Source organism: Piliocolobus tephrosceles, chromosome 17 (genome assembly GCF_002776525.5).
Source record: "Piliocolobus tephrosceles isolate RC106 chromosome 17, ASM277652v3, whole genome shotgun sequence".
In the NCBI taxonomy this organism is placed as follows: Eukaryota; Metazoa; Chordata; class Mammalia; order Primates; family Cercopithecidae; genus Piliocolobus; species Piliocolobus tephrosceles.
Window position 1 is genome coordinate 59573567 of NC_045450.1, and position 26723 is coordinate 59600289.

The 26723-nt window shown below is 42.8% G+C and overlaps 1 protein-coding gene across 3 annotated transcripts in view; it reads right to left on the bottom strand.

Moving 5' to 3' along the window:
• The window catches only part of WDR59 (WD repeat domain 59), a 116126-nt gene that overhangs the window by 25967 nt on the left and 63436 nt on the right, over positions 1-26723 (bottom strand). For 2 of the 3 annotated variants that reach the window (XM_023202439.2, XM_023202441.1), the window contains 10 exons: positions 23443-23520; positions 21423-21579; positions 16045-16124; positions 14256-14388; positions 13999-14123; positions 11049-11213; positions 9586-9681; positions 9266-9422; positions 8677-8746; positions 4051-4204 (listed from right to left, as the gene is read on the bottom strand). In XM_023202439.2, the coding sequence (XP_023058207.1) occupies positions 4051-4204; positions 8677-8746; positions 9266-9422; positions 9586-9681; positions 11049-11213; positions 13999-14123; positions 14256-14388; positions 16045-16124; positions 21423-21579; positions 23443-23520 (1215 nt within the window). The remainder of the gene's footprint in view (positions 1-4050; positions 4205-8676; positions 8747-9265; positions 9423-9585; positions 9682-11048; positions 11214-13998; positions 14124-14255; positions 14389-16044; positions 16125-21422; positions 21580-23442; positions 23521-26723) is intronic. The other variant, XM_023202440.1, reaches the window with a different exon arrangement.

A 26723-nucleotide genomic window follows, 5' to 3' on the forward strand; every position in this document is an offset into this window, starting at 1 on the left:
GTAGGTAAGAAGGAGAACATATATTGAGAGCACATACTCATTCCTAAAAGGAAGACATTCTTGAATAGGCTCAATACTAAATTTTTTCTAGTATGTGGTTGGGGGGCGATGTGGGAATTGGGTGTCTTGACATTGGGCCTGCAGGACTGTCTTCAGAGTGACACCATGGAGAAATGGGAACTGTGGAGAAACGAGGGGAAGGAAGAGGCTAACACTGAGGAGGGACCTTCTTGAAAGCACCCTTGCTAACAAGATGAGTATCTGTTTACGGAGATCAGAAATTATTCTATTAACTTAAAGATCTCTCCAGTTATTTACATCAGAGTTATTTTAGTAACATAAACTAAAGCAAGAGTGGGAGGTTGCAACGATGTTTAAATGTTTGCAAGGCAATACCTAAAGCTTATCCTAAGTTCCAGGCCTTCTGATTTACCCTAGGAATGAACAACACTTCATCAGCTATTAAGAGTTCACTTGTCAAATTAATGTTAGCAATTTGATGGCTTTTGAGGCATCACACGTTTTAAAATTTTTAGGAGCAAACCTTAGTATTCCATCTAGAGACTATTTGGGTGAATAAAACAATATAACCTAAGTAGGGCAGGTTAAAAACACACAAAACCACAGGAGAAACAAACAATAATCTCTAGATGGCTCTATAAAGATGTTTTGTTATTACACTCTACTGGGCCAGGCGCAGTGGCTCACACCTGCAATCCCAACACTTTGGGAGGCCAAGGCAGGTGGATCACCTGAGGTCATGAGTTCGAGACCAGCCTGGCCAACATGGTGAAACCATGTCTCTACTAAAAATACAAAAAATTAGCCAGGCGTAGTGGTGGGCACCTGTCATCCCAGCTACTCGAGAGACTGAGGCAGGAGAATCGCTTGAGCCCAGGAGGTAGAGGTTGCAGTGAGCCGAGACTACGCCTTTGTACCCCAGCCTGGGCAACAAGAACGAAACGCTGTCTCAAAAAAAAAAAACAAAAAAAAAAACACTGTACTGGCTGGGTGAGATGGCTCATGCCTATAATCCCAGCACTTTGGGAGGCTGAGGTAGGAAGACAGCTAGAACCCAGGAGTTTGAGACCAGCCTGGGCAACATAGCAAGACCTCATCTCTACAAAACACAGATCAAAAAAAACCCAAAACCAAAAAACCACTATACTTCCCTTACTGCTATGCCTTAAGGCAGTTACATTCCGTTCCGTTTTTCTTACTCATTTAAAGCTCTCAGGGGCAGAGATCTAAAAGGGAATAAAAATATGTGGGAGAAAAATATGGGCTAAAAATGAAGACCTAAACACAGAGAAATCCAGCCTGGGCAACACAGCGGGACCCCAGTTCCACAAAAATACTTGTTTTTAATTAACTGAGTGATGAGGTGTACTCCTGTAGTTCTAGCTACTCAGGAGGCTGAGGTGGGAGGATCACTCGAGTACCGGAGTCTGAGGTTGCAGTGAGCCATGTTCACACCACTGCACTCCAGCCTGGGCAACGGGCAACAGAGTGAGGTCCCATCTCTTAAAAAAATTAAAAAAAAATTCCAAAACCCAAAAACACAGCTGAGGATTAGAAAACGCTCCTCAAGGGTATCGACCTTTGTAAGGGAGGTAAGGTAGCCCACATAAGATATCATGGCCATATTACACTTATGTAATTCCCTCCTTGGCCCCTACGTAAACGGGATGGATGTGAACAAACTTCAAGGAGAGAGAAATTTATGTCAAATTCATCACAAAATGACTGACTTATTTTTATCTTGTTAACCTATTAAGTTGAACCATAAGAATCTTTGTGTAGGTCAAAAATGGTCAAATATCAGCAATTTCGTATGACTTAAGCTAATAATCCAAGGTTTCTGAGGTTCTTAAAATGTTCTATTTCTTGACCTGTGAGATTATTAATTCACTGAACTGTACACGCCTTTGATTTGTGAACTTTTCTGTATTTGGCATATATCAAGACAAGAGTTTCATATGAAATTATAATCAGCTGGGCGCGGTGGCTCAAGCCTGTAATCCCAGCACTTTGGGAGGCCGAGATGGGCGGATCACGAGATCAGGAGATCGAGACCATCTTGGCTAAGACGGTGAAACCCTGTCTCTACTAAAAAATACAAAAAACTAGCCAGGCGAGGTGGCGGGCGCCTGTAGTCCCAGCTACTCGGGAGGCTGAGGCAAGAGAATGGTGTAAACCCGGGAGGTGGAGCTTGCAGTGAGCTGAGATCCGGCCACTGCACTCCAACCTGGGCAACAGAGCAAGACTCCGTCTCAAAAAAAAAAAAAAAGAAAAAAAGAAAGAAATTATAATCAAAGCATCACCCCATTTTATTTGGTCACTATTTGAAATAAAACATAAAAGGCCACTTACTATGTCTATTAGGGGGCTCGAATAGCCCACTTTCTGTGCCGAACAGAACACTGGGAACCATCCCGAACTGAAATATCACAACTCTTCCTCCACTACCCTGCATATGCTATCTGATGAGAGAATTATCCACGTGCTCTTGGTTCCTCTTTATAATTATGGTGTTTGTAGTAAAAAGGCCATACCATCAAAAACATGAACACAGGCTTAAAAGAGGCCCCATCTTGGAACTGGAGATATTTTGATTTTTGTGGACTTTACACACTCCCACAAAGTCAAAATTACTAGTCAGTCTATTCTGCCCAATCTGAACCCAAGCATGGGTGGCACACGATACGAATCAAAGAGGAATTCAGAACTGCCTCTTGGACTGAAAGACCTCCTTGACCTGCCCCTGACACTAAAGAGAACTCCCACAGGTACCCAACCATAAGCCTGGCTTCATCTCAACGAAATGTCTTAGTTCCAACCTGTTTATCAAATCATCTCTCCAATTACCTGCAAACATGTGGGAAAAAATAACTAACAATTTTGAATGGAAACGACTTGAAGATGATATAGATGAATGGGTGTTCCAAGGAGGTCTGTACTAGGCAAGTGGGCAGACTTCCATCAGAGATGTGAGGAGGGGACTATAGGAAAGTGTCCAGAAGAAAAAAAAAACAATCATTTTCCCTATTCAACTAAATGGTTTTGTTCAAGACTGGTCTGGTCTCAAACATCACTTGCTGCTGCTCATTTTAGTCACATACAATCCTAAAATAAAGTCAGAGATGGTCAACTCTCAGTGTAAACCAAGAAGGTTGGACATTCTACTGCAATCGAACTGAAGGCACTTCTAATACTTCCTAGAAATGGGTGTTTTGTCTAAAATAATTCAATTTTTTAAAAACAAATATTAATTACAATCCATTATTTCCCATTGAGCGAGAGATAACAACAAAGAATTCCTAAGGCCCGGGTTTGTGCAGTGCTCAGTGGTAACTCTGTTTAAAACATCATGTCAGCTAAAAGTCTGTTTAACCCAGACCTGCAATCTGTCAACACAGAAAGCTTTCTTAGGATCATTCCTATGCTCTGCCAACATTCTCTACATTGTTGGCACCAAAGGTTTCTGACAGCTTAATGATAACTACTCAGGGACAATGAGTTCTTTAAGAAACTAGGCACATAAGGACAAGTTCAGGTGATTTTTGTGTCATCTGGTCCATTCAGATGTGTATTTCCATGTAGACTTAGTGAAAAAAAAAAAAAAAAAAAAAAAACCTTTTAAACATTAACTTTAAGACTTCTCACAACTATGAAGCTCTAAATATATTAAGATCCCAAGACTTCAGAGGCATCCCTTAATTTGCTGACAAACATCAGAATACCATGGAAGACCTGAAGCTGAGGTATTCTACCCTGAAATAATGGGAATCAGCTCAGTGAATGGAGATTACGAGGACAGGGCTAAATGGGGAGTAAAGATTATGGACCATAAGAACTATCCCCCAACCCATACACACACAATTTAGAGCAGGTAAAACCAACCGAAAGGAACAAAGCAATGGCTTTCTTGAACAAACTGATTATGAAAGTGAATGGTTACAGGGGGATTACTAATCTAGCTGCTGCACCAGGCAGGAGATGAGGAACAAGAATCCAGGAGAAGGGGTAAGAATCAAAAGCCACACTTACCCGCTCCTTGTAGTAGAAGGAGCTGATGGAGACCTGCTCTTTCTCGCTGCGAGTGGGGCTCCCACTGTATAAACGAAGGTTCCCAGGGGCCTCTGTGCGGATCTTCATGGGCGCGATCAAGCCAGTGTGATAAGCGGACAAGGCTGAGAGAGATCTGTAGTTGAAAATGATAATTATCCACACTGGCTGCAGTCCTGTCATATTTCCAATGGTGCTATTTTTAGCACTTGATACCAAGAGGAGAAGATAAAATGAGAAGTTGGAAACTCCAGAAAAAGAAGTCAATAAAACTTTTAACACTGAAAAATGCTTTATCTGCAGAAGCATAGAACGCTTCTATGATTATAGACATAAAAAATTCAAAGGAATCTACAAACTACTAGAATAAGTGAATTTGAATACAAGGTCAACCTACAAACATCTACTATAGTTCTATCAATTAGAAACAAACATTTGGAAAATAAGTATTTTTAAAGCTCATTTATAGTAGCATTAAAACACATCAAATACCTAGGAATAAATTTAATTTTTGAAAATGTGCATGAAAATACAAAATGTTGCTGAGAGAAATTAAAGGAGACATACAATGATGGAGAAATACACCACGCTAGTGGACTGGAAGAGTCTGTATTCTTAAGACATCAATTTTCTCTAAATTGTTCTACAGAGTCAACACAATTCCACTCAAAATACAAGCAGGCTTTGTACTAGAAACTAATAAGCTGATTTCATAATTTCATTAAAAGACCTAGAATAGCCAACCTGAACTAAACAAGAATAATATAATTGGAGAACTTGACGTATCAGATTTGAAGAGTGAACTATAAAAAAGTACATTATGAATGTAGTGTTGGCATAAAGGAGAAACAGATCAAGGGAAAAAGGAGAGTCCAGAAAGACCACAAATATATGATCTATTGATGTTCACCAAAGGCATCAATACAAATTCAATGAAGAAAGGAAATCTTTTCATAAATGGTGCTAGAACAACTGTTTTTCTACAAAATAAAACAAACTTTGACCCCTTAACTCACATTACATGCAAAAATTAATTTGAAATGGATCACAGAACTTAAACAAGGAATTTAAATCTATAAAGCATTTATTTACCTATTTATTTTTCTATAAAGCTTTTAAAAGAAAACACAAGGCCAGGTGCAGTAGCTCACACCTGTAATCCCAGCACTTTGGGAAGCTGAGGCGGGCAGATCACCTGAGGTTAGGAGTTTGAGACCAGCCTGGCCAATAGGGTGAAACCCCGTCTCTACTAAAAGTACAAAATGAGCCAGGCTGGTGGCACATGCCTGTAATCCCAGCTACTCGGGAGGCTGAGGCAGGAGAATCACTTGAACCTGGGAGGCGGAGGTTGTGGTGAGCTGAGATTGTGCCATTGCACTCCAGCCTGGGGAACAAAAGCGAAACTCCGTATCAAAAAATAAAAAATAAAATAAATAGGCCGGGCACGGTGGCTCACGCCTGTAATCCCAGCACTTTGGGAGGCCAAGCCAGGTGGATCACAAGGTCAGGAGATTGAGATCATCCTGGCTAACACGGTGAAAACCCGTCTCTACTAAAAAATACAAAAAATTAGGCCGGCGTCATGGCGGGCACCTGTAGTCCCAGCTACTCAGGAGGCTGAGGCAGGAGAATGGCATGAACCTGGGAGGCAGTGCGTCCAGTGAGCCGAGATCGTGCCACTGCACTCCAGCCTGGGTGACAGAGCAAGACTCTGTCTCAAAAAAAAAAATAAAGAATAAAAAAATAAAATAAATAAAATTAAAAAGTGATAAATTGGACATCATCAAAATTAGGAAAATCTGTTCACTGGAAAACATTAAAGAGGGAGAAAGACAAGCCACAGATTGGGAAAAAATACACACATACATCTAGCAAAGAATTTGTAATCAAAATAGGTAACAACCAGAAATAAATAAGAAATGCAGGTCCCCCAAAATGGGCAAAGTACTTAAGCACAACACAAAAAAAGATACCCAAATGGTCAATATGCACACAGAAGCTGCTTGACATCATTCATCATCAACATGGAAATGCAAATTAAAACGACAGTGAGATACTAGGACACTCACATCACAATGGCTAAAGTTGACAAGACTGGCAATACCAAGTTTTGGAGTGGATACAGAGCAACCAGTGCTCTCAAATATTGCTGATGACAGGGTAAATGGCAAACCACTGTGAAAACTTCTGGGCAAGTTCTCAAGTTAAACATACATCTACTCGATGACTGAGGAATTCTGCTCCTCAGGTGCAGAAATTAATATACAAGTCTTTTTATGAACATATGTATCCAGGTTTTCTCATAATGGCCAAAAACTGGAAAGGATGCAAATATCTATCAACAGGAGAATGAATAAACAAACTGTGTTATATTCATCCGATGGACCTACTGACACATGCGGCTATGTGGATCAACGTCGGTAACATTAAGTTGAGCAAAGTAAGCCAGACATAAAACAGTTCATGCTGCACAATTCCACTTCAATGAAGTTCAAGAACCGGCAAAACTATGAGGACAGAAGTCAAGATAGTGGTGTCCTCTGGGTGCTGAAGGGCTGGGAAAAGGGACTGGGAACCTCTGGGGGTGAGGACAACGTTCTATATCTTAATGTGAGTGTTGGTCACCGAGCCGTACACTTCAGATTTGTGTACTGTAAACTATACCTCAGTAAAGGACTGTCAGTTGAAAAACATTCTAATAGGAACATTTTCCCCTCTAATCCAAAGTCCGGATACAGATATTCCTTCTTTTCCTTTGAGAATACAGGACATTTTCTACTCCAATAAGGAACTGGGTGTAATGTAGGTATTCCCTAGTACTGAACGCCAGTTCCCACGGGGCCCAGGTCACAACTGTCCAGGTTACTGCAGAGATTGGCCACCTCTTGGCAAAACAGCAGTGTCTGCTCACACAGTTCTGTCATTCAGTTCTCTTTCTTTCTTGTTAGCTCAGCTATTCATTCATAACTGATATGGTTAGGCTTTGTGTCCCCACCCAAATCTCATCTTGAATTGTAATCCCCACAATCCCCGTATGTCGAGGGAGGGACAGAGTGGGAGGTGATTGGATCATGGGGTCTGTGTCCACCATGCTGTTCTCATGATAGTGAGTGAGTTCTCACCAGACCTGATGGTTTTATAAGACCTGACAGTTTCTCCTTCACATGCACACACTCTCTCGCCTGCTGCCACATAAGATGTGCCTCTTCCCCTTCCGCCACGATTTTAAGTTTCCTGAGGTCTCTCCAGCCATGTGGAACTGTGAGTCAATTAAACCTCTTTTCTTTATAAATTACCCAGTCTTGGGCAGTTCTTTATAGCAGTGTGAGAACGGACTAATACAATGACTATGCTGATTATACCGTATCCAGCGCCTTCAGGGGTTTGCAGCAGGGAGCTTTGCAAATTATATCTTGGTCACCAGACTGCAGAACCAGAAGTCTACTGTATAAACCTAAAGTTTTAAAACCCAGTAATCATAACAGGACATACAGAGCACTTCCGATATACCAGGTGGTGTTTTAAATGTTTTTAGAGGGACTTAATCTTCCCAGCAACTACAGGTGGTGGGTGCTACGATCATCCCACGTTACTGTTGAAGGAACTGAAGCTGAAGTTGAGATAACTTGCCCAAGGTCATAAAGCAACAGGGCCAAAATTTGGATCTGTACATGTTGGCTCTGAAGTCCATATTCCTATCTGCTACACCAGATTGCCTATAAAGAAAAACTTTTTTTAAAGCACAGAAAAATAATGACTAGACAGAAACATGTTCTGTTGTTAAACATGATTATCTCTAAAACAGGGAAAAGGCAAAGAAGGGCTTTCACATTGTAATTTAAAACTTCCAGGCCAGGCATGGTGGCTCACACCTATAATCCCAGCACTTTGGGAGGCTGAGACAGGTGGACTGCTTGAACTCAGGAGTTTGAGAACAGCCTGGCAACACTGCAAAACGCTATCTCTAAAAAAATACATAAAAATTAGCTGGGCATGGTGGTGCACACCTGTAGTCCCAGCTACTTGGGAGGCAGAGGTGGGAGGATCACTTGAGCCAGGAGGTAAAGGCTGCAGTGAGCTATGATCATGCCACTGCACTCCAGCCTGGGTGACAGAGCCAGATCCTATCTTAAAAAAAAGAAAAAAATTTTGTTTGTGTTTTCCCAATGTACTACTTACGTAATGTTATAACATTACACATTGTTTGGTAATATCAGAAGTGGCACATTAATGTTGTGAAACTACAGATGGTCTTTTTGTATTTTTCCAGTTTTATTTAATGTTAAATTGATTAATAAAATAATTAAAAACAAATAATAAATAATATGCTAGCAATAGGGGAAAGGCATATTTAAAAACAATTTGCCTTGTTTTGACAATAGCTTTTATCAATCTACTTCTTCTAAGGGTTTGGTAATAACTGTACAGCAGAAATCTCAGCTTTCTTGAACTTAATTGACTTCAATCTTTCTCAAATAAATCTTGCAATGGGAGTTTACTGAAGAACTAAAACGCATTGTCCAAAGACAAACTCCGTGGTCCTTCCCAGGTCTCTGGCCACTTCTGACCACGGGAACGTAGAGTGGCTTCTGCATCTCCCGCACTCACCTCGGAGTAGGCTCTGTGGGAGACACCGCCCGATGCATCGTCATGGGCCTTGTGAAATACACCAGGTAACCTAAAGAAGACATCACATGAGCCATCAGTGTCAACAAGCTGGATATGGGAAATCCTGAGGCAGGACTGGCCAGTCTTTCTTCTATCTCTGTATACCTGAGGGTAAGACACATTTTCATAAGCTAAGACTCATGACTGTGGTGACCCTTACCAAGAACAAAGGTCAGCACTCCAGAGTCCAGGAGAGAGGATGTAAGTGAACGGGGCAGAGTCATCAGCGGGACTCTAAGCCTCCCTACCAGGGGACTGTCCCCTGCTAAGAATCAGGGCTGTGAGTAAAGACTCAAACCCAAGCTCATCAGAATGAAGAAAGTTAAGACCACCATTCTCGTGCACACTCTTAGGATAAGTCCAGAGACACCGACTGGGCCTCAGACCCTGCCACGCTACTATGAAAGTCTCGCTGGAGTTCTCTGGGAGTAAAAGCAAACATTTGTTGCTGAAGATGTTTATACAGAATCTATGACATTCTTAGCTGCTCCCTCTCAAAATCTAGAATCACAGAACCAAAGAGACCTACCCGCTCCACAGAACCTGGCCCCAGAAGTCCTAGGAAAGGGAATGTTGGCATCCTGGTATGACCCGTAGGCTGTGGTCACACGAGCAAAAGTCGGTAACGGGGGTGTGACAGAGTTGGGGAGTGCAAACGGATTGCTGGAAGCGCTGTCTTCCTGGTTCTGAAATTTAAAATTCCATAAGCTAAAACCACAACCTGTCTTAAAGTTGAATTACAAAATAAGCACCCAGCATGAAAAACACAGAAAGCCCATGATTTTAGGGAGAAAGAAATGAAACAAAACACCAAAGCATAAGTTGGTACAACAGTTTCATGCTTCCCACCACAAAGGACTCGAGGCAGGAGACGAGCTGGCGCAGGCAGGGCTCCAGGCAGCTCTGGCCGCGCTTCACTTTCTGCAGGGCCGTGTCCTTCAGGATCTAGAAAAGGCCCAAAACACAGTCAAGAAGAGGAACACATTTCTCTGATAGGCTATTCTGTTTTGTTTTGTTTTTTTTTTTTTTGAGATTGAGTCTGTTCTTTGTTGCCCAGGCTGGAGTGTAGTGGTGCGATCTCGGTTCATTGCAACCTCTGCCTACCGTGTTCAAGTGATCCTCCCGCCTCAGCCTACCGAGTAACTGGGAATACAGGCATGCAACACCACGCCTGGCTACTTTTTGTATTTTTAGTAGAGATGGGGGTTTCACCATGTTGCCCAGGCTGGTCTTGAACTCCTGACCTCAGGTGATCCATGAGCCTTGGCCTCCCAAAGTGCTGAGATTACAGGAGTGAGCCACTGCACTGGGAAAAGGTCTGATTTTTCACAAAAAAATTTGCAATCTAATTGTATCATTTTATACTAACAGAAAAATCTATCTTTTTTGTATGTCCAAACTAGGCAACGATATATTCAGATTCCAAGTTTAACATGTCAAATACCACAAGATCTGAGTTACTGGCATTTCAGAGATCCTTAAGCCACTTGAAAATGTCCTGGTTCCATGTGATACCCCAACAAAGTGTAACAATCAAGTGTCCACGACCCAAACTGGGCAAAAAATGAGCAACATTCAGGTTGGCCTGAGTTTGTCAAAAAACTTCAGTCACTTTACTTGTGACACTGCTCAAACTGAACAAGCGGTATGAAGAGGCTCATAGGGCTTTGTCATGTAGATTCCACCTGATTTGCTCTGGATGAACTGACACATCAAGTCTCTGAATCTGCAGAATTCAACACTGATGTCAGGCTGTGGCACCTCCATCTGAACACCCACTGCGCAGCTAGCCAGCCTACCTCTAGGATAACACCAGCTCCTTCTATGGGACAAAATTTTTTTTATGACCTTACACGTGTTTTTTTCTAATTATAAAATATCTTTTAGCTTCAGAATACATCTTGCTTGTTGTTTCCACATAAATGACATTGGACTGCAGTGCTCCTAACCTGGGCTCCTAAATGAAATTGGATTGCAAATCTCATAACCTGAGATGAATGCATAACGTTAATGAGATCTGTGGACAGATTATATGCAATTCACATATTTATAGGCAGTATTTCTCAAACCATATGCAATCATTGTGTAGATTTTTCTGAGGAAGGCCATGACCCAAAAAAGGTTAAGAACCACCACTCTTATGTTTTCTACAAAAAGCAAATGGCAAGTGCAGAGGTTACGTTGCTAACATTAGTGTGTGTATGAAACAGATGACTTCTGAACCTCATCTACTAGAGTTTTCAGTCTTCTTTACTACTCAATCTAGACAATGATGCAGAACAGCAGGAGAATTTGGGAACCCAGACCCCTACCTTTAGCAGCTTAGCTTTCATGGTGGATGTGATAGTTGTGGGGTTAATAAACTGGAAGGAAGGGGCGGCGTTGTTTGGATACTGAGCAGGGAACTTCACCAGCATCTTGACGCGATGGTTGCTGCAGTGCACAGACACTGTGCAGCTCCTGTCTGCCGCATCCATCTGCAAGAGACAAATCCACAATGGCTCTGGAAACAAACCACAAAGCGTCTTTCAATGCAAGTGCATTTAACTGAACGCTCCATGTTCCTAGTAATTGGGTGAAGGGACTCTACAAAGACAAATTTGTGTGGAAGACAATTCATTTTCAAAAAGATTCTTAAATTGTCATATCAGATTATTAAATTTTCATACCAATGGAATAAGCTGAAAGTTTTTTTTTCTTTGAGACAGGGTCTCACTCTGTCGCCCAGGCTGGAGTGCAGTGTGGCACGATCTCAGCTCACTGCAACCTCCACCTTCTGGGTTCAAGTAATTCTCCCACCTCCACCTCCCAAATACTAGGAATACAGGCAGGCGCCACCATGCCCAGGGAATCTTTGTTTTTGTTTTTTTGCTTTTTTTGGTTTGTTTTGGTAGAGATGGAGTTTCGCCATGTTGGCCAGGCCGGTCTCAAACTCCTGACCTCAAGTGATCCGCCCACCCTGGCCTCCTAAAAGTGCTGGGATTATAGGCGTGAGCCACTGTGAAGTTCAAAGTATTCTGACTTTAATGAAGCTTCCTCCCAAAGTTGTGGGATAGACTGAAACTTGTTATATTTACTTTGAGATGGGAAAATAAAGCAGGAAGAAGTTAAACACCAGACTCAACTTAAAAAGTGCTCCTGGGAAAATCCATAGGGGAAGAAAGTAGATTTGGGATTGTCGGGGGCTGGGGGAAGGGGAAATAGGGAGGCACTGCTTATGAGTATGCGGTTTCTTCTGGGAATGATGAAAATGTTCTGGAATCAGACAATGGTAATGGCTGCACAACGTTGTGAATATACCCACAACCGCCAGATTATTCACTTTAAAAAGGGGAATTTTGGCTGGGCATGGTGGCTCACACCCGTAATCCCAGCACTTTGGGAGGCCAGGGTGGGCAGATCATCTGAGGTCAGGAGTTCAAGACCAACCTGGCCGACATGGCAAAAACCCCATCTCTACTAAAAATACAAAAAAAAATTAGCTGAGTGTGCTGGTGTACGCCCATAATCCCAGCTATTTGGGAGGCTGAGGCAGGAGGATCGTTTGAACCCGGGAGGCAGAGGTTGCAGTGAGTCTTGATAGTGCCATTGCACTCCAGCCTGGGTGGACAGAGCAAGACTCCATCCCCCCCAAAAAAAGATGAATTTTATAGTATGTGAATTATATCTCAATAATTTTTTTAAAGTACTCTCAAAGAAAGGAATCAAGATCTTCAACTAGATCACTAGGAATCCACACTGTCCTCAAATGGGACAAAGGGAGTATAAACTGACTTGATATAGATCACTAATTAAGCAAAGAATCTTTTATATCTTTCGATTTCTTGTGCTGCCAAATAGAGACAGCAGCTGGAGTAAAGTGAAGAGAACCACATGTGGAAAATCTGGAGACCTGGATTCACATGTTATTTCTTCCACCAAATACCTGCTGACCTTGGACATTTCGTCTCTTGATGTCTCTGTTTCCTCAGCTGTAAAGTGAGGCTAAAACCACTTAGAGCAGACTTTTTTTTTTGAGACAGAGTCTCGCTCTGTTGCCAGGCTGCAGTGCAGTGCCACAATCTTGGCTCACTGCAAGCTCTACTTCCCGGGTTCAAACGATTATCCTGCCTCAGCCTTGCGAATAGCTGGGATTACAGGCGCACACCACCATTCCCAGCTAATTTTTGTATTTTTAGTACAGACGGGGTTTCACCATGTTGGTCAAGATGGTGTTGATCTCTTGACCTCGTGATCCGCCTACCTCAGCCTCCCAAAGTGCTTACAGGCGTAAGCCACCACATCCGGCCAGCAGACTTGTTTTAAAGGCCACATGAGATAGTTATGTAACAGCACATATTTGGGTAAAGGAAAAACTAATCAAGCTTTAAAACTCCTTTCTGGAGAGTCACTCAATTTTCTAAAGCAAAGACTTTCAATACTTGCCCCCTCAAAAAGAGTAAATGTTCCACAGGCTAAGTGAACAAAGAAGTTTTGGTTGCCTTCTTACTATGAATCAAAATCACCAGGAAATGGCCAGCCTGTGAGGGAAGATGGCACAGCACAGCACAGCACAGCACAGAGAGTGCCCTGGAGGGGCTGGAGGTTTGGCTTCCCAAGGCAACTCTGCCCCTAACTTCAGCAGCAACTCCTGCCAAATCACTAAGCCTCCTGGGCCTAAGTATCTTCCTCTATAGTAAAATGAGATGCTGGAGCATCTAAGGAGGAGCTAAGGCACATAAGCATCAGGTTCTCCTTTGGCTCATCTTAGGAGAAAAGAATAGGGTTAGAAAGAAAGTCTGCATCCATTTACTTATTTATGTATTTATTTATTTATTTAGAGACAGAGTCTTGCTCTGTCACCCAGGCTGGAGGGCAGTGGTGTGATCTTGGCTCACTGCAATCTCTGCTTCTCAAGTTCAAGTGATTCCTGTGCCTCTTGAGTAGTTGGAACTACAGGTGCCTGCCACCACATCTGGCTCTTTTTTTTTTTTTTTTTTTGTATTTTTAATAGAGACAGGGTTTCACCATGTTGGCCAGGCTGGTCTCGAACTCCTGGCTTCCAGATTTCAAGTGATCTGCCCATCTCAGCCTCCCAAATTGCTGGGATTGCAGGTGTAAGCCATCGCGCCTGGCCAGAAAACCCAGGAAATAAAAAAGCAAGCAGAGAGAGTTCTGTTAAAGCTGCGAAGTTATTTGCTAACCAAAATCGTGGCTGAAATGGTTCCCTCTCCCACAAACTGCCATCAGCAAACACGAGATACAGCTGATCAAGCTAAGTACCTCCACGTTGACATTCCGGATTTGTACATTGATCAGGGAGAATTCCTGCTGCAAGGTCTGAGGCAGCCCCAATTGATCTGATTTCCTCTCTTCCAGGAGATTTCTAGGGGGATCTTCCTTTAGGGCTAGCAGGAGAGAGAAGTTCAGTGTTGGAAAGCATTTTTGAAAATGAATCAGAGAATAGGTCTGGGGTATCTGCCACAACTCTACAATGCGTAGAGTGGCACCTCACCTGAGACATCAGTTTGACAAATTACCTTCTTCCTCTCCGTGGCTTGCATTATGCTGGTGATCTGTATCTTCAGTGTGCAGGGTCTTCTCGGGTTCCGGCAGAAGGGAAATACTCTCAATGAACTCATCAACACCATCTAATATGTCATTTGCACAGAGCTGCAACAAAGGGTAGAAGATGTAGTTCTAGAGAAGTCAGTGGAAATGATCATCATGTTTGATTAAAGAGTTCTGACTTAAAAATGGGAATGGCAAAGGATGGAGATGTGTCAGCCAAGAGTTGACATAATCAAAATAGATTTTACCCACTGCCAACTCTCCCTGGTTAAAGACTCGGGATAATAGACTCTATTATTCAGCCCTGGAAATTTTTCATCATGTTTGGAATTTATGCAAGCCTCAGAAAAAAAATTAATTTAAACTCCAATCCTTGATGGAGTTATTCAGCTAATCCAGGAGCAAAAATATCATAACCGGCCAGGCATGGTGGCTCATACCTGTAATCCCAGTACTTTGGGAGGCCAAGGCGGGCGGATCACCTGAGGTTAGGAGTTTGAGACCAGCCTGATCAGCAGGGTGAAACCCCGTCTCTACTAAAAAGACAAAAATTAGCCAGGCATGGTGGTGGACGCCTGTAATCCACTTGGGAGGATGAGGCAGGAGAATCACTTGAACCCAGGAGGCGGAGCTTGCAGTGAACAAAGATCATGTGGCTGCACTCCAGCCTGGGCAACAGAGAGAGACTCCATCTCAAAAACAAACAAACAAACAAAAATCATAACCTCAAGGCATTTTGGTGCAAATTGTACCTTTCAGAGAAAACAGACTGAAAATGCAATAAGGTAATCAGATTTGACCAAACTGCTCAAGAGTGACTCCATACTAAGCAGTGTTGAAATTTTTATCCAGTATTTTCTATTAATTCTGTGCAAAGCAGTGTGCCAAGTGCTGTGGGAGATCCAATACAAGTGAGACACCTTCCCACTGTCAAAATATTTAGCCATCAAATGAGGAGAGGACAGAGCCCTGTGATAAGGCAGAGAAGAGCAATGGCCAACTAAGCAGCTCATACCAGGTACTACTGTGGTTCATGTAAGAAACAGATATCATTTATCGGGAAAAAGTTACAAACAGCTTCATAGAAGCGGTGTTGTTGATGGATGTAGAAGCCTCTAAGCATTTGCAGAATACAAGGTAGGCTTCTTAGTCCATTTAGAAGAGAAAGAAATGAAGCCCACAGGGCACATGATCAGGGAGCTACCCATACTATCTTATGCTAGAATAAGGGAGGGAAAGACATTTAGAGGCTCTCTGGCCTTAAAGTGCTGAATACTGAAGTTGGTTCTTAAAGACCTCAAAGCCTTGATGTGGTACACACCAGCCACTCAGCCAACGAGTAAGTACATATTAAATGTCTATCCTGCCGGGCACGGTGGCTCACACCGGTAAGCCCAGCACTTTGGGAGGCTGAGGCAGGTGGATCACTTGAGGTCAGGAGTTCGAGACTAGCCTGGCCAACTTGGTGAAACCCTGTCTCTACTAAAAATACAAAAATTAGCCGAGTGTGGTGGTGGGCGCCTGTAATCCCAGCTTCTCGGGAGGGTAAGGCACGAGAATTGCTTGAACCCAGGAGGCAGGGGTTGTAGTGAGCCAAGATCGTGCCACTGCACTCCAGCCTGGGAGACTGAGTGAGACTCAGTCTCAAAAACGAAACAAAAGAAAGTCTGTCTTGTAATCTCTAATTTCCACAAATCCTGAATCTTATATTTTTGGTGTATCCAGGTACATTTCTCCACAATAGCACTGAATACATACCCTCTGCATCTGGGAATCTACCCGCCACATTCTCAAGGTCTGATCTCGGGACCACGTCACCAGTTGATAGTCCTTGGACCCTAGAAATCACCAAATAAGAATCCTGGAAATTCTTCTGGATTCAACATCCATTTTGCTATGGGTCGAAATGGAGTGAGATTCATCCATCCGTTCAACAAATATCTACTGAACACCTCTGAAATGCCAGGCACTATTCTAGGTACTGGGACTACAGCATGAATAAAATAATTTCTATCTTTATAGATCTTGCATTCCAGTGGTAGAAATAGACAAATAAATATCTGATAAAACATGTGGTATAAAAAATAACACAGGATAAGAGGACAAGAGACTGACGGTGGAACTATTTTTAGATAGAACTCCCCAAGGAAATGACATTTGAGCAGAAACTTAAATGAAGTGAAATACTAACTGGCAAATTAGCAGGTAAAGAGCGATGCTGGGATTTAATGTGACACTAACCTTTCACCTCTGCAAATGTTCCTCCTTTTACATGCTCTCAAGGAGCTGGAGATGAACGTATTTTTGCAAAATGGGTTGTTTCAAATGCATCACAGCATCTTACCATTCAAAAGAATTTTTTGGTAAAGTGATGCATCTCTTTGTAAAATGAATAATCAATCCTTAATGTTCTTAATTGACTGAATCATATTTTCATCTTAAGTCTGGGCAAAGGGAAATGATCCTGAAAAGGTTCAGGGTGTTTATGAAATAACTTCATAGAAGATCAGGACATTTGCGGATAATTTTGCAGTACCTAGAACCTCCTTCACGACCACCTTCAGACAGCAAAGAATTTAGAAATAATTTCATCCAATTTCTTAACTTTATGGATGGGGAAACTGAGGCGAGAGAATATGATCTGTCCAAGGTCACAGGGTGAGTTGGTTCCTTCTCCACATCACCACCTTCAACCAAAACTTCACTCCTCAATATTTCATATATCACTAGGCATGGCCAGCCAGAGAGCAACTATTCTGAACCACGGCTTGTTACAATTGCCACCATCTTGCCTCATGTCCACATCAACAATCTTCTGACCCTACATCTGGCTTCTCTTCATGCCCCTGACTTTGATGAAAAGGTGCCTAATTCCTTTCTAAAGGTTATAAATTAACTCAACCCCTCGACCTGTGCCTCCCCAGCTGGTCCCAAGGGGCCCTTTGCTTCCCCGACTCCCTTGTATCTTCTCCCTGCCTTCCAACAGAGACGGCAGCAGCCTCTCCCAATTGGCTAATTCTATGCCTTGCGTTTGAGGGTAACTTCATTCCCTAAACCAGTTCCTGCTGCCTCTGTTTGTGCCACCCTATGATCTGGCTTCTCTCCTCAATTTGCTTTTGGAACACCGTTTTTTTGTTTTTTTTTGTTTTTTTTTTTTTAATTTTTTGTATTTTGAGATAGGGTCTCACTCTGTCACCCAGGCTGGAGTGCAGTGATGCAATCTCGGCTCACTGCAACAACCTCTGCCTCCTGGTTCAGGCAATTCTCCTGCCTCAGCCTCCCGAGTGGCTGAGATTACAGGCACGCGCTACCACACCTGGCTAATTTTTTTTTTTTTTTTAATATATTTTGGTAGAGATGGGATTTCACCATGTTGGCCAGGCTGGTCTCGAACTCCTGGCCTCAAGTGATCAACCTGCCTTGGCCTCCCAAAGTCCTGGGATTATAGGCATGAGCCACTGCACCTGGCCTGGAACTCCTTTCTTAATGATTATATGGCTTCCGATTTGGTCAGTTAAATGCTTTTCTCTTACTCCACATTTTGATCTGTCAGCAACACCTGAAACCAAGGACTACTGCTTCCCTCAGAAGGCATCCTTGTCCCCTGGCCACAACATCCTGACTCACTTCCTACCTCTTTGAGAAATCCTTCCCGACAGTAAAATCAAAGCATGAAGTGGTCCAATAAAACTTGATGACTATTACCAGCCTGGGCAACATGGTGAAACCCATCTCTACAAAAATACAAAAAATTAGGTGGCGTGGTGGCACACTCCTGTAGTGCTGGCTACTCAGGTGGCTGAAGTGGAAGTACTGCTTGAGCCCAGGAGGTCAAGGCTACAGTAAGCCATGTTTGTGCCACACTGCACTCTAGCCTGGGTGACACAGTGGGACCCTACCTCAAAAAAAAAAAAAAAATTGATGACGAAGACATGGCAGTAAAAGTAAACTGGAACAACCTTCGGTTGAGAAAGAAGTAAAATACAGATGGTTCCCAACTTACAGTGGTTCAACTTAACAATTTTTTGACTTTATGATGGCGTGAAACTGTCACAATTTTAACATAATGCACAGTATTCAATAAAGTATATGAGATATTCAACACTTTTTTAAACAAAATAGGCTTTGTTTTAGGGGATTTAGCCCAAACATAGGCCGATGGAAGTGTTCTGAGCATGTTTAAGGTAGGCTACTTAAGCTACGATGTTCAGTAGGTTTCGTGGGTAAAATATGTTTGTTTGTTTTTTTTTGTTGTTGTTGTTTTTTCCTTTTGAGACAGTCTCGCTCTGTCTCCAGGCTGGGTGCAGTGGCACAATCTCAGCTCACTGAAACCTCCGCCTCCCAGGTTCAGGAGATTCTCCTGCCTCAGCCTCCCGAGTAGCTGGGACTACAGGCACGCACTACCACATCTGGCTCATTTTTGTATTTTTATTAGAGATGGGGTTTTGCCATGTTGGCCAAGCTGGTCTTGAACTCCTGGCCTCAAGTGATCCACCCACCTCAGCCTCCCAAAGTACTGAGATTACAGGTGTAAGCCACAGCGCCCGGCCTAAAATAAATTTTCTACTTATGATATTTTCAACTTATAATGGGTTTATCGGGACACAACCCCATCATAAGGAACATCTGAATAAAAACACACGCATAATAATTAAATTTGTAAAAGGTTCAGAAACAGGCAAACCTAAACTACCTTTAGGGATTCATAAACAGGCAGTGAAACCACAAAGGAAAAATCCAGCAATGGTTATCATAAGCATTAGGGGAGTAGTGTTCTCAGGGAAGGAAGGGATTATGATCAGGAAGCTTTGGGGCTCCTGGCATTGTTTTCTTTCTTGACCTGCATGGTAATTACATAGATTTTCACTTTATAATTACTTGTTGCACTATACATGTTCCATGTAATTTTCAAATACATGATATATTTCACAGTAAAAAAAATTTTTTTTTTAATTTAAACTTTTATTTTAGATTCAGGGGTTCATATGCAGGTTTGTTACACAGGCAAACTTGTGTCACGGGGGTTTGCTGTACAGATTATTTCATCACCCAGGTACTAAGCCTAGTACCCAACAGTTATTTTTTTCTGATCCTCTCCCCACTCCACCCTCAGTCCTCAAGTAGGCCCCAGTGTTTATTATTCCCCTCTTTCACAGTTAAAACAAAAAAAAAAGTTAAATAGTAACTTGTACTCAAAATTTTGCTACTGGCCAGGCAGTTCCAATTTACACAACTCACCCCACTAGCTTAAAGACAACATGAGTAACTAAAAATGGGTTCCTAAAAACTTTATTTCCATCCAAAACTACCGGTCAACCCCTCCTGCTAGACTGAGGAAATCACATCATCTGTTTTGTCTTCTTGTTTTTTTTTTTTTTTTTGAGACGGAGTCTTGCTCTGTTTCCCAGGCTGGAGCGCAATGGCGTGATCTCAGCTCAATGCAACTTCTGCCTGAGGGTTCCAGTCATTCTCCTGCCTCAGCCTCCCAGGTAGCTGGGACTATACGCATGTGCCACTAGGCCTGGCTAATTTTTTTTGTATTTTTAGTAGAGATGGAGTTTCACCATGCTGGCCAAGTTGGTCTCGAACTCCTGACTTCAAGTTATCCACCCACCTTGGCCTCCCAAAGTGCTGGGATTATAGACGTGAGCCACCACGCCTGGCCACATCATCTGTTTTCTACGGCAAATGCAAGAGATTAAATTCAAAGCCAAAACCCATGCATGCAATTAGTGGGATAAACACCAGGCAGCCTCATGTTTCTAGAAGCAAGAGAGAGTTTGGAAATATGCGTAGGAAAGTTAACAGGATGATCAAAAGAGTATTTTTTTTTTTTGAGACAGATTCTCACTCTGTCGCCTAGGCTGGAGTGCAGCCGCGCATCTAGGCTCACTGCAAGCTCTGCCTCCCGGGTTCATGCCATTCTCCTGCCTCAGCCTCCTGATTAGCTGGGACTACAGGCGCCCGCCATTATGCCCGGTTAATTTTTTGTATTTTCAGTAGAGACGGGGTTTCATCGTGTTAGGCAGGATGGTCGCAATCTCCTGACCTCATGCTCCGCCCGTCTCGGCCTCCCAAAGTGCTGGGATTACAGGCGTGAGCCACCGCGCCTGGCCACAAGAGTCTCTTAAATAAATATCCTGGAAGAAGTTTATAAGAGTCACAAACAAGCTGGGACAGAAGATGACTGCTCTAATCCCAGGTCCACTAGAGACCTTTCCTCGGACCCTGGACAAGTCACATCACTCCACCTGCCTGGCTTCCCATGTGCAACATGAAAACACCAACAAATAAACTTGTATTCTGTCAAACACTTAGAGATCACGGCAAAACGATCGCAAGAAAAGACAGGCTGTATCTAAACTTGCATGGTGAGCTGATGGAGAAACTGAGGCTGCGGCTTCTTGACTCCCATTACACTAGGGCCCTGCATGAGTGAGGGCTGGATGATGAAGCTGCAATAACAAACCACCCCAACACCTCGGTGGCTTACATTTCCTGCTTGCTCTGCATCTCCGCCTCATCCTCGTGCCAGGATGTGCTGGAAGCAGCTCTATCTTGAGCTTTGCCAACTGATGTGGCAGAGGTAAAGAGGGCGTTTAATTGCACATCAGCCCCTAACCTTTCAACCCAGGAGGGACCACATCATGTGTCATGATCAAAGCAAGTCTATCAGCCAAATCTATCTTCAAAGGGCTGGAAGGTAAAATAGCACTACGTGCTTATGAAGACAACTGAGGGTATGTAGTCGGCAGTACTGACGACCACCTTGGGTCTCCCTCATCAACAGAGTGGCAAGGGGTAAATGTCCTGGACTTCTGAGCCCAGAGTCTTTCAGTCCCAGAAACGATCCAACAGCAAATCTCTATCTTCCATCTCTTACTGGAGCAGATCTCTTCCAAGCAAGAGAGACTACGCTGAAAATTAAGAGAAGAGGACAGAATTTGGAAGAGGAACAGCAGCCTTATATAGTCCCTTTACCCACCTATGAGGAAAGATGGCAACAGCCCTGGCTCTCTGGTTCCTAAAGCCTAGCTCTCTCTCTGTCTTCCTTACTGGACTCCAGGGCAGCACTGACTGGCACTGCTGTCACCAGAGCTCAGAAGGAAAGTCGGCAGCAGGCCTCTGCCACTCACCTTCCTTCTGCTTCCTCCACTGGAACTCCAGCACCACATCATCGTGCCCCACGAAGGTGTGGACTGGGGTGTTCAAGTCAAACACATTCCACAGGAGAAGGCTGTTTTCCCTCCGCAGCTGGGGAACCATCACGGTCACCAATCCGTTGCTGAAAGGCTAAGGCAGAGAAGGCAAAAGCAGATGATCAGATTATTTCAGGGAGGATTGGCTGAGTCTTGAGTTTCCAAACCTGGAATTCTTCCTAAGTAAAATAATTAGATAATGGAAGGCCCCAACTCATCTGGAGAAATTTTCCCCAAACACCGTAAGCTGAACATCGTTACTTTTCTCTTTGCTTATGGAAGCCACCACAGCAAGTAAAAACTCAGGCTGAGGCAAGTGCTTGAAGAACTTTGAAAATTCTAAAATAAGCAAATGGTTCTGATTGCTATGCACTGAAACACACTGTTTCACATCCTAGCTACTCTCCATGAGTAGCTCAAGAGTTACTGAGTGCTTTCCCAGAATGAGCATGCAGGGCTGACAGGGAAAATCCCTGGAGCAGCAAACCTAATTCTTGCCACGTGGAAACGCACCAGAAACACGCCATCCATGTGAAGCATCACCTTCCCGCCTCCCCAGCACTGTAACTGCTTAGAGGAAAACTTGCTCACTTCAGGACTGACATGTTTTACTTGGCAAAACCCAATCTGCTAGGTAGCTACGGGGTCCATTTAGTTTCATTAGACTGTTATTTAAGGAATAAATAGTCATCTAAGAGCACATTTATCTTCATCACCCTTCCTGGTAGCACTCTTGGACTTTTCTGTTTATTTTTTAAAGCAAACATATTAATCTAGAAAAGTATTTCAATTCATAAGAGTGTCTGATTTCTTGGCAAGTGATCCCAGGTGCAAAACTAGCTTAATACCCAAGTCATCTTAATACCCAAGTTATCTTTTTTGCTCCCCATGGTGACAGTCGAATGTATAAAGGTAGCTTTATTCATCCCTGTACTAGCTTTCAGGTTGACATTAAAGGAAATACATTCTCTCTCACCCATGTGGCAATGGAAAATTACTGGAAGGTTGATAATTGCCTACCCACTCTATTTGTAGCATTTAATGGTTTAAAAAGCACATTCATATAAGTTATTTCAAAAGAAAGTCAGCTTGTGAACCACAGAATTGTATACTTTAAAATGGTGGATTTTACCACAATTAAAAAAAAAGGAGGGCATAGTAAAAATAACTATTCATATTCTACAGTAGAGGAAATTTCTGCTCAAAAACATCAAATGGCTTCCCCAAGGCCACATCCGTATTAAATGATAGAGCATGACCCCCAGCCCAGGTCTTCTGAATTTAAAGCCAGAGTTCACTCCACCACAATTGACAGACCTCAAGCTTCCTGACCCTCTCCTCCATCTGCCCTGCTGCCAGCCCTATCATTAGTGAGTATCTTTACATGGCCTAGCTTCTCTGTGGAGCTTTGATCAGCAATTCTGATGTAGATACTTACGCAACACTCAAAGAATAAAAAGTTTTTATTTTATTTACTTAGTTATTTTTTTGGAGATGGAGTCTCACTCTGTCACTCAAGCTGGAGTGCAGTGGTGCAATCTCTGCTTACTGCAATCTCTGCCTCCTGGGTTCAAGAGATTCTCCTGCCTCAGCCTCTCAAGTAGCTGGGACTACAGGCATGCGCCACCACGCCTGGCTAATTTTTGTATTTTTAGTAGAGATGGGGTTTCACCACACCGGCCAGACTGGTCTCGAACTCCTAACCTCAGGTGATCCACCCGCCTCGGCCTCCCAAGGTGCTGGGATAACAGGTGTGAGCCACTGCGACCAGCCAAGAATAAAATTTGAAATAGTTAACAGCATTTATGCCATCATTATCAAATTTGTCCCACCACTAAACCAAGAGAGAAAGATAAAATCACCTCACAAAGAAAATAAGATAAAATGTCCCTGGGCTCCTTGTTTTTGGAACACCCAAAAAGAAGTTTCCTATCAAGAGGCAGGGTGGCTCACTCACTGTGTATCTGGCCTTCCAGACAGGCACCTGGCAAGGAAGAATATTGAGGTATTTCCGAGGCTGGCGGTAATCCCAGAACTAGAAGAGAGCAAGCAAGATCATTTGTGAAATAAATGTCATTAAAAAATTCTACTGAAATAAGCATAGCCTTTGAACTCATTGCTTCTGGTCCTCTAAAGATACACTTCAACAGCATATTTTTAGTTCAGGTCCTATAACCATACTACTGTGACAGAGACACAAAGAAACCTCCCTTTCCATTTCTAAAACATTACAGGAGAATTTCTGGACTTTATGAGGACCACTAATCAGGGCAGGTCACTATCAACTGGCTTGATTATGAAATGACCTTTAGAGCTGAAAATCAGAAGAGACGTGTTTGATCCTGTATCACGTTTACATCACACAGGTAATTGAAAAACAATAGCTGAAGTGCCCTGACTATTCGCTGCATTTCAGACTTATATTTAGAACTTTTTTCTCCCATTTAATCTTTGTACCAACCACATAATGCATGTTTTTAATCTCTTTTTTAAATGTAGAGGCTATATAAAGACAAGACATAATGTGCAAGGTCACAAAGAAAAAAGGCAGCTGTGTGAGAACCTAGGAGCCAATCCATTCAAGTCCACACCCGCTATCATCCTCCAACATCTGAGGTGCAGTTCTTGAAACTGTAGAGCACGCAAAGTGAGCCACACAAACTACCTTAGAGACACCTATGCTTCTAACGTGAGAGGCACATACGCTTAGAACTCCAGCATTTGTCACAAAGGCAGGAAAGCCAAGAGTGAAACTTGGAACTGTTTTAAGGAAATTATTTTCAAAAATAGATGACAGCAATCACTCTGGAAATCACTATAGCAATTTCTTTTTTTAATAGAGATGGGATCTTGCCATGTTGCCCAGGCTGGTCTCGAACCCCAGGGCTCAGGCAATCCTCCCACCTTGGCCCCCCAAAGTGCTGGGATTATAGGAGTGAGCCACCACTCCCGGCTACTTTGGCAATTTCCTATAAAGTTAAGAGTACACATACCATATGACCCAGCAACACCACTCCTACATAACTGCCCTAGAAAATTGAAAATGTCTATTCACACAAAAACCTATACATGAATGTTTATAGTGGCTCTATTCACAATCACCAAAAACCAAAAATAGTCCAAATGTCCTTAAATGGGTCAACAGAAAATTAATGGTAGCATATCCATAAGTGGAATGCTACTCAGTACTAAAAAGTCTATGCATTATTACTTTTTAAAACAACTTGGATGACTCTTATAAGGCATTATGTTGAATGAAAAAAAGACAACCTTAAAAGGTTGTATACTAGTCCAGGTGCAGTGGCTCATGCCTGTAATCCCAGCACTTTGGGAGGCCAAGGCAGGCAGATCACTTGAGGTCACGAGTTCGAGACCAGCCTGGCTCACATGGTGAAACCCCATATCTACCAAAACTACAAAAATTAGCTGGGCATGGTGGCACACACCTGTGGTCCCAGCTACTCAGGAGGCTGAGGCATAGTAATTGCTTGAACCTGGGAGGCAGAGGTTGTAGTGAGCCAAGATGGCACCACTGCATCCCAGCCTGGGCAACAGAACAAGACTCCATTTCAAAAAAAAAAAAAGGCCATTCTCAAAAAGACCAAACTATAGTGATTGGGAACAGACAAGTGGTTGCCAGAGGTTAGGGGTAGGAGAGGGTATGAGTGCAAAGGAATAACACGAGGTGGCTCTTCAGTGTTCGATACTCTGAACATGGAACTGTTCGATAGTCTGATTGTGTGGGCAGTTATATGCAACTCTGCATATGTGTATTTCATAGGTTTTCAAGGCTGGTGCACTGGCTCATGCCTGTAATCTTAGTGCTTTGGGAGGCTAAGGTAGGAGGATCACTTGACGCCAGGAGTACAAGACCAGCCTGGGCAACAAAGCAAGACCCCGTCTCCTCACCTTGCTGATTGGGAGGTTGAAGTGGAGGGCTGACTGAGCCAAGGAGTTCAATGTTACAGTGAGCTATGATCATACCACTGCATGCCAGCGTGGGCAACAGAGCATGACCCTGTCTCAAAAAAAATGTTTTAAATAAAAAAGTAAAAAGTATATCAGACTATATGGAAAACAGTGAAAAAGTCTAATAAATGTATACTTTTTTTTGTTTGAGAGAGAGTTTCGCTCTTGTTGCCCAGGCTGGAGTGCAATGGCGCGATCTCGGCTCACTACAACCTCCGCCTCCTGATTTTAAGCGATTCTCCTGCCTCAGCCTCCCAAGTAGCTGGGATTACCAGCGCGCACCACCAAGCCTGGCTAATTTTTTGTATTTTTAGTACAGATGGGGTTTTACATGGCCAGGCTGGTCTTGAACTCCTGACCTCAGGTGATTTGCCCACCTCGGCCTCCCAGAGTGCTGGTATTACAGGTGTGAGCCACTGCACCCAGCCGATGTATAATTATTGTTCTAGAGGAAAGGAAAGAGAAGGAATGGAACAGAAGTAATATTTGAAGAGCGAATAATGGTTGAAAATTTCCCCAAAGTGAGGATGGCCAACAAGCCACAGATATGAGAAGTACTTTCCTCCTTCTTACAAAAGAAACCAGTTTTGATAACGGCCTTTAATAATCATAACCTTTTCTGTAGAAGGATATGACCCACACAAGTAATGTCAGCCTGGCCTTCTCTGTTTCAAAACTTTTAGAGACTAAGTATAGGGATATATATTCAGACCCACGAATCTCTTAGTAAACTTTAAAATAGTCAAAATGGTTTAAAGCTGGTTTTACATGGTTTTAGAGCAAAGGAAGAGACTTTCCAAAGCTTTTGCTTGGTTTGGTTAATAATTTTGTGAATAAGCCTGAATGGAAATGGAAATGACTTGTCTGGAGTTTCATAACCTTCTGAAAAATCTAGAGTTCGAAGTGGGTGACTTTTTCTCCTCTCAAAAGAAAATCAGGATATCCCAAAGAAATATATAAATGAGCCAACCTGGAATGTAAGGGAGCGTTCTATGCCAACAATGAGGTGTTAATACATCTTAGAAGCTGTTCCTCTACTTAATGCACAATATGAATGAACGAGTATTACAGAGCACAGCACACAGGAACAGGCAAACACCCAGCTGTATGTAAACTCTTGCTTAGTTCCCCGGCCTGCCTGAGGGCTGGATGAGGTTCTTCCATTGAGTGCGTGGGAAGAGGTGAACGCAATCATTTCTGAGCAGACGTGTGAGTGTAATTTTGCCTATTTCCAAAAAAAAATTAATGATTTAGATTGAAAAGTTTAGA